The 8,661-nt window shown below is 54.3% G+C and overlaps 1 protein-coding gene across 1 annotated transcript; it reads right to left on the bottom strand.

The window, feature by feature from the left end:
- Positions 1-500: 500 nt before the first annotated feature.
- LOC103184768 (vesicle-trafficking protein SEC22b) lies at positions 501-6,749 on the bottom strand. The gene is made up of 5 exons (XM_042334893.1): positions 6,602-6,749; positions 3,800-3,909; positions 2,831-2,991; positions 2,179-2,325; positions 501-1,299 (listed from the first exon to the last, which is right to left on the bottom strand). Exons 1-5 carry the CDS (start codon positions 6,674-6,676, stop codon positions 1,145-1,147), a joined length of 648 nt encoding a protein of 215 aa, XP_042190827.1. The 5' UTR covers positions 6,677-6,749; the 3' UTR covers positions 501-1,144.
- Between the last annotated feature and the right edge of the window lie 1,912 nt (positions 6,750-8,661).

Below are 8,661 nucleotides of genomic sequence, written 5' to 3'. Positions count from 1 at the left end.
CCCCCTTCACTCTACCCCCAATCTCGCTCTTTCCCAACCACTCGTATTGACAGGTGTTTGCCCACAAAATACAGTTGGTCCACGTTACAGAAAATAATAATAAATCCTTGCATTTGATATTGCGCTTTATCACAGCGTTGAGACATCTCAAAGTGCTTCACAGGATTTACTGTAAAGTGGAGTGATTGTGTATTTGTGTGCAAAACATGGCAGCCAGTTGTGAATATTGCCATGGGATCTTTAACATCCACCTGAACAGGCAAGCAGGTCCTCAGTTAAAGTCTCATCCAAAGGACGGCATCTCCGACAATAAAACACACCCCCAGCACTGCATTGGAGCGTCAGCTTAGCCTATATGATTTCAAATCCTGATGTGGAGCTTGAATCCTGGGAAACGCTTTGAGATATCTGTTCTCTAACACCACCCTCCTGCCCTGGGAACCTATTAAGAGGTTGAGCAAATACGGGATGCACATGGACTGAGGAACACAAGATCGTGATGGGAGTCACAGTGTTTTACTTTGAGAACATACACACAGTCACTGCACAGCTGTTCGGATGTGGACAGTAAAGTCGGGTCAGGGGTGGAGGCAGAGTCCATTGTGGATGTCATGAGGGACGTGGACGGGTGGATGAGGATAGACTTTTGATAAGGGGGATGGGGAGAGGGCAGTGGTAATGAGAGCTGGGACAGCCTCGCTGGCCTGTGTGTGACTGTGTGTCAGGCACCAGCCAGACACCTCACCACGAGGGGCCTTGTTCAGCGGCTAACAGGATGGAGAGAGAGAGCACAATGGTTCCCACAAAAAGATGTCAGCCGTTTGTTTATGGTTACAATTTGTCCAAATTTAATCTTTTAAGCTTCTTGAAATGATGGTGAAAGAAAAGGGTTAAATGTCCTATTCCTGGCTATAAGCCAACACTGCACATCGCAGCGCAGCAGGACAGAGGGACCTTTCTACCCAGAGAGACAGTCGCACATATGGACTGTTACAGCTGAGACAGACAGCTGTCTCTGTCTCTCTCACACATATACTACAAGAAAAGCCAGTCTAGCTGTGGGGAGCAGTGGTATTTACAGGCTGCGGACAGCAGGGGACGTTGCAGGCAGGGCAGGCCATGCAGTGAGGGTGACGTTGTCCGCTCACAGCCACCAGAACCTGACGTAGACGATCAGCATAACGAAGAAGACGGCCACGGCGGCCAGCTTGGCGTAGGTCGAGCGCATGTTCAGGTACTTGGCGTCTTGTCGGTACTTCTTCGACAGGCTGGAGAGGTTACTGGCCTTGCTGTCCAGTGCTGCAGCCCAGAGGGAGAGAAGGTACACACTGTTACTGCCTCCACTGCAGCTTAGTGACCAAAACAACAGCAACAAATAACATTTACGTAGCGCCTTTCAGGTCAGGAGGACGTTCCAATGCGCTGGATAGTCGGAGATTTACACCTGCGATGGGGTTTGGGATCAGGAGGGATGGAGGGCAGGGAGGGTGGGGAGTGGGAGGGTTGACTGAAGGCGCGGTTGAAGAGGAGGGTCTTGAGACGTGCCTTGAAGGAGGGGGCGAGGCGACGGGACTGTTGGATGAATTTCCAAAGGATAGCGGCAGAGAGGCTGGAGGCCTGACCGCAGATGGTGGGGGAAGAAGGCGGGGAGAGTGGTCAGCTCTGTATGGAGTTAGCAGACCACAGGGGTAGGAAGGCGCAAGGAGGATGAGGATTTCCCCCCCAATTGCTCTCCCCAACCCAGTGTCGCCCCAGCTGATCTGGCTCCAAGGTGACACGTTTGTCAACAACAGAATGTCAAAATCGAGTCAGCCCTCAGTGACGGCCTCTCGTCTGGTCCCTGAACCAGACGATTCCACAGTATTCCAAGCACTGCTGATGACAACACAGCCCAGCCTGGCTTCATCGGCTGGACTGGGAAGCACTTGGAAGAGCAAACCAGTCACTGGGGCAATGGAATCCTCTCACTCAGCTCCTGTTAACCCTGCAAGCCAAAGCCCTAGGGTAGGATGATCCTAGCTGGACAAGCAGCAGGAAAACTTGCCAGAGAGCGATATCAGTGGCAAGCTATGTAGTTTTTGCTGCTTTGTACCAGTCCAGACTGGGGTGAAGCTGGGATGGCTGGCAGGGCTGTGGGGAGGCTGGACTCTCACCCCGAGGCCCAGCTAATGGTGTTACCTGACAGAGCTTCCCCTCTCTGCAGCACTTCCTCAATGTTGGCCACCATAATTCTCTGTACATCCTGCAGCTCGGTATTGATGGAGCCCAGGTTTCGCCGAGCTCTGCTGTCAATGTAGGATTTCTTTGTTTTCTGAATGTAAGTGTCTGAGGCGAGAGAGAGAGCGAGAGAGTGTTAACCCTACACCACTAAGCCACCCAGAGTTAATAATAATATTAACTCGCATATTAACCGGTGAAAAGCACCATATAAAAATGCAAGGATTATAATAATAAATAATATCACGTCGTCGAGACATCTCAAATATCTTCACAGCCTATATTGTAAAGTGACTGTGTATTTTGTGGACGAAACGCGGCAACCAATTTGCACATAGCAACATCCCACAAACAGCCATGGAGTGAGCAACCAATTTTATTTGGGGGAATGTTGGCCAGGACAGAGAGAGAAACTCCCTTCTCTTTTCTAATAGGGCCATGGGATCTTTAACGTCCACCTGAACAGTCAGACGGGGCCTCAGTTTAACGTCTCACACCTCTAAAGTGGCACTGGAGTGTCAGCTTGGACTGTGAGCTCAGAAAGCCCTGATGTGAGGAATGCTCTATTGTGGTGGGGCCTCAGTAATGGAAGCTCACAAACACACACACTGACCGAACTCGATGAAAGAGTACGGCCGGGACACAGTGGGCACCCGCTTGCCGTGCTGCTCGTCAAACTCAGCCTGTAGGTCCTCCAGGTAGGCAAAGGCCAGCTTCTTGGAGTAGGTTGCCTCACACAGCACCAGGTAACACACGCCTTTCTCTATGATGTAGCTGCAAAACAGCAACACAGCGCTAAAATAACGACACGTTACATTTACATAGCGCCTTTTGCATCGGGAGGATGTCCCAAGGTGCTGGATGGTCAGAGATTTGGATCCGAGGTGGAAGTGGGATCAGGAGGGGTGGACGGCAGGGATGGTGGGGTTCGAGGGTAACCAAAGCCATGGTTGAAGAGGAAGGTCTTGAAATGGGAGCTAGGCAAAGGGACTGTGGGATAGAGTTCCAAAGGGCGTGGGCAGAGAGTCTGACGGCCTGACCGACCACTGATGGTAGGGCAGGCCGGAGAAATGGAGCAGGCCATTGCCTTCTGAACGGAGGGAGCAGACAGGTTGTGAAGGTTTTAAGAGACCACGGAGGTAGGATGAAGCAAAACGTAGAGGGCTTTAAAAGTGAGGACGAGGATTTTAAACTGGATCCTGCGGGGGTTGAGAGCCAATACTGGCAGCTCCCGCTGAGCAACGAGGTGAGTGAGAGTCAAGCTACAACGTCACAAGCCATCAGAGGGTTTACACTGTGAGCAGAGACTGGGGGAACTGGGGCTCTCTCCACACCTACACCGGAGGTTGGCAAACCTGCTGGAGGTTTTTAAACAACAAGAGTTTTGAATAATGTGAACGTGGAGGAACGATTGTTGCTGTTCCGTAACTGGAGGCACAGGTAGAGAGAGGTTAGATGAATTTTCACACAGACAGACGGGAGACACAGACAGATGCAGATAGACGGACACAGACGCAGACACAGACACAGACACAGTGGAGGAAGGAGATTAGAGTTTGGACACACGGACACAGAGACTTACTGGAAGGAGGCAGCTCCGGCCTCCAGAGTGCAGCGGGTGGGCGACTGCTCGTTCAGTTTGCGGAACAGCTGCTTGGCCTGGCTCTGATAGTGCTGCAGGTCCCGGCCCGACTGAAACACAGAGAGAAAGTCAGTCACTAGGGGCCCCTGAGTGAGCAACATCCCAATACAACAACAACAAATTACACTTGTAAAGCACCCTTCATGTCGGAAAACATCCCAGGGCGTTGGACTCGGGTTTTTGAACCCGAGATGGGAGTTGAGGTCAGGAGGGGCGGAGGGGAGTTGCGGTGGCTAAAGGTTCAGTCGAAGAGGAAGGTCTTTAAGACGGGACTTGAAGGAGGCAAGAAAGGGGGTGAGGCGGAGAGATGCGGGAGAGTTCCAGAGTGTGGGGGCAGAGATGGTGAGTGCCTGACCACCATCTCTGACCCTACACTCTGGAACTATCCCACATCTCTCCGCGGCGGGAAGTGCGGGGGACCTGAAGCAGCCGGTGTTCGCCAAGCAGAGGGAACGGACAGGCTGATATGGGGTTAGGAGGTAGGAGAGGTAGGGGAGAGCAAAACCATGGTGGACTTTGAAGGTGAGAACGAAGGTTTTGTGCTTGATTCTCTGAGGAATGGGGAACTAGTGCAAGAACTGGAGTGATTGGTTCGCGGAGCCTCGTGCGAGAGAGGACACGAGCTGCAGAGTTTTGAATAATCTGCTGCTTGTGGAGGGAAGAGTTGGGAAGTTCTGCGAGCAGGCAGTTGGCATAGTCAAACCGGGAGAGTAGATCATCACAGGCAATTCCTCTCCGCTGATCTACCCCAGAAAATCACTCACTCTCTCCATGGCTGTTTGTGGGATATTGCTGTGAATACTGGCAGCATCATTCACCTAGAAAATACACAGTCACTACACTTTACAGTCTATCTGTGAAGTGCAATGAGCGGAGCCTCCCAATGTGAAAGGCGCTGCATCAGATGATAGGATTATTAGTGTATTAATAATGATAATCCTTTCATTTCACATAGCGCCTTATCACATCATCAAGACGTCTCACTGTGCTTCACAGGATTTATTGTAAAGCGTAGTGACTTGTATTTTGTAGGCAAACGCAGCAGGAAATTTGCACATAGTAGTGTCCCACAAACAGCCACGGAGCGAGTGAGTAATTTTATCAGGGGAATTGTCGGTCAGGACATCAGGAGAGAGAAAACTGCCTTCTCTTTTCAAATAGTGCCGTGGGATCTTTAACACCCACCTGAACAGGCAGATGGGATCTCGTTTTAAAGTCTCATCCGAAGCACATCTCTCACAATGTAACACCCCCAGCGCTGCATTGGAGCTTAGACTATGTGATTCCAACTCCGGAGGTAGGACCTCACAACCTTAGAGGCGAGCGAACCATACTGATAAGAACATAGGAATTTGCTCAGGAAAGAAGATCGAGGTCCACCCAACTCCCTTCCTCCAACTGGCATTTCCATGGCAATCGCTTGACAAGTTGTGTCCCAGACTATATAAGAACATAACACATAATCTGTATGTATTGTACTACTCGCAGTGTGTGCGATAGATGGGGGGGGGGAACAGTGTACTGGGGGGAGGGGGGGCAGTGTACTGGGGGGGGGGGCAGTGTACGGGGGGGGCAGTGTACGGGGGGGGGGCAGTGTACTGGGGGGGCAGTGTACTGGGGGGGCAGTGTATGGGGGGGGCAGTGTACTGGGGGGCTGTTATGGGGGTTGGGGCAGTGTAGGGGGGAGGGGGATGTTATGGGGGCAGTGTACTGGGGGTGTTGTTATGGGGGGCAGTGTACTGGGAGGGCAGTGTAGGGTTGAAGGGGCTGTTATCGGGGGGGGGGCAGTGTAGGGGAGGGGGTTATCGGGGGGGGGGCAGTGTAGGGGGAGGGGGTTATCGGGGGGGGGGGGGCAGTGTAGGGGAGGGGGTTATCGGGGGGGGGGGCAGTGTAGGGGAGGGGGTTATCGGGGGGGGGGGGGGGGGGCAGTGTAGGGGGAGGGGGTTATCGGGGGGGGGGGGGGGGGGGGGGGGGGGGGCAGTGTAGGGGGGGGGGTTATCGGGGGGGCAGTGTAGGGGGGGGGGGGGTGGGGGGAGGGGGGCAGTGTGGGGGGGGGTTATCGGGGGAAGGGGGGCAGTGTAGGGGGGAGGGGGGTTATCGGGGGGAGGGGGGCAGTGTGGGGGAGGGGGGTTATCGGGGGAAGGGGGCAGTGTAGGGGAGGGGGTTCGGGGGAGGGGGGGGGGTATCGGGGGGGGGGGGCAGTGTAGGGGGGAGGGGGTATCGGGGGGGGCAGGTAGGGGGGGGGTAGGGGGGGGGGGGGCAGTGTAGGGGGAGGGGGTTATCGGGGGGGAGGGGGGGCAGTGTAGGGGAGGGTATCGGGGGGAGGGGGCAGTGTAGGGGAGGGGGTATCGGGGGGGAGGGGGGGGGGGGGCAGTGTAGGGGGAGGGGGTATCGGGGGAGGGGGCAGTGTAGGGGAGGGGGTATCGGGGGGAGGGGGGCAGTGTAGGGGGAGGGGTATCGGGGGAGGGGGGGCAGTGGGGAGGGGGTTATCGGTGTAGGGGGAGGGGGTTATCGGGGGAGGGGGCAGTGTAGGGGGGAGGGGGTATCGGGGGGAAGGGGGGCAGTGTAGGGGGAGGGGGTATCGGGGGAGGGGGCAGTGTAGGGGGAGGGGGGTTATCGGGGGGGAGGGGGGCAGTGTGGGGAGGGGGTATCGGGGGGAGGGGGGCAGTGTAGGGGGGAGGGGGTTATCGGGGGGTTATCGGTTACCAGGAGGTGTTACCGGGGGCGGTTACCGGGTGTCACCTGCTCATCTTCCTGCATGGAGGCCGCGAGTGGCAGCCCGTCTGCCACCCGCGCGATCATCGTCAGGAGAACCATGGCGCCGGGCGGCTGTCAGTCCGGGGCCGGTCTCCGCTGTGGCCTCTCGCGGGCTGGGATGAGCTGGCCGGAAGCTGCCGGCGGCTATGGCGTCCCCACCGCCCCGCACCAACATGGCGGCCTCTGTACGGCACCGCATCGCCCTCGCCCCGCACCAACATGGCGGCCTCTGTACGGCACCGTGTCCCCCCCCCCCATCGCCCCGCACCAACATGGCGGCCTCCTTGTACGGCTTTGCGTTCCCCCGCCCCACAAATATGGCAGCCACTGCGCAGCCGAGCCGAGCCGGACCGGGCCGCCAGGCTGCACGCGCGCTAAGTCATCCGATGGGCGGACGCGGGCGCCGGACTCTGGTTCCGGGTGCGCTGACGTGGCGGTGGAGCCGGTGTGTGTGTGTGTGTGTGTGGGGGAGAAGAGAGCGCGATAGTGACGTCAGCGTCACGTGCCGTGAGTGTGCGTCACGTGCCGATCGCCGCCTGACCTGCAGTGACCTCAGCGGGTCACGTGCTCTGCTGGATTTTCCAGCTTCTCAAGTTAATTTGGTTAATGAAGAAAAGTTACCGAATGTTGTTGGGGGGCGGGTGTGCAATAATAATCATCATCACCATCATCATCATCATCTCATCTTTGCATTTGATGCAATGTCGTTATCACGTGGTTGAGAATGTCTCGAAGCGCTTCACAGGATACACTGTAAAGTGCAGTGACTGTGGATTTTGTGGGCGAAACGTTCTTTGTCCTTCATTGCTTTCCTCAGTTCAGGTGATGGGTGAACACACGATTGCTTTATCGTTTCACAACAACGACAGATTGTGTTTACCGAAGCGCCTTTCCCGCCCGGGGGGGTGGGGGGGGGGGGTTCTTGCCGGATTGCGGGGCGTTGCTTTGAGCAAAATCGGCTGCAGCGTTCACCCACCGCAAAGCACACAGTCACTTTGCTTTTGTCACGGTCACCCATTTGTTTTGTACTCCTGTCTGTTGGTTAAGATATGTTCTGTAAAGCTTATGTGTTCACGGAAAGCGTTGGCCAGTGTAGGTGCGGTTAGTAATTGCCGATTGCGGTCGGAAAGTGACGAAGTTCGGTAGGACCCGGTGCGTGTGCATTGTAAATATATTGAGTCGCCCTTTAAATACATTTTTTTTTAATGTGTTTAACGTTTTTGATACTTATCAAACAAGGAATAGACCAGCAAAACGTGGAAAGAGACGGGGGAGAAATGTGGAGCGGATTAAGCCCGTCTTGGAGTGCATGTGTGTAAAAGCACCAATAAACGTGGTGAGCTGCGGCTCAAGTTGCCACATGGGGCTACGATGTAGTGGCAATTACGGAGACTTGGTTCAAGCAAGGACAGGAATGGGAGCTGAACATTCCTGGCTACAACCTATTCAGGAGGGATAGGGAGGGGAAAAAAGGAGGAGAGGTGGCAATACTCCTTAGGGACACGGTCATGGTCCTGGAAAAGGACAATGTGTTGGAGGGTCCAAAAACTGAATCTATTTGGTTAGAGTTACGGAGCAGAAAAGGAGCTGTTACTCTATTAGGTATTTACTATAGACCTCCAAATAGCGGGAAGGAGATAGGTGAGCAAATCTGCAAGTAGGTTTTGGAGAGATCCAAAACCAATATAGTGATAATGGGGGATTTCAATTATCCTAACATTGACTGGGAAACACACAGTGTAAAGGGCAAGAAAGGGGAGGAATTCCTGAAATGTGTGCAGGAGAACTTTCTGGATCAGCATGTTTCCAGCCCAATGAGGAAGGAAGCAGTGCTGGATTTTGTTCTGGAAAAGGAAGTGGGACAAGTGGAGCAGGTTTCAGTAGGAGAGCATCTGGATAACTGTGATCACAATATCATTAGGTTCAGAATAATTATGGAAAAGGACAACAATCAATCGAAGGTAAAGACTCTCAACTGGAAGCGGGATAATTTCAGTGAGCTAAAAAGGGACCTGGCCAAGATAATAATAATAATAATAATCCTT

This window comes from Callorhinchus milii, unplaced genomic scaffold, assembly GCF_018977255.1.
Source record: "Callorhinchus milii isolate IMCB2004 unplaced genomic scaffold, IMCB_Cmil_1.0 Scaffold5, whole genome shotgun sequence".
In the NCBI taxonomy this organism is placed as follows: domain Eukaryota; kingdom Metazoa; phylum Chordata; class Chondrichthyes; order Chimaeriformes; family Callorhinchidae; genus Callorhinchus; species Callorhinchus milii.
The sequence above is the reverse complement of the archived record's forward strand: the minus strand, read 5'-3'. Positions and strand labels throughout refer to the sequence as shown.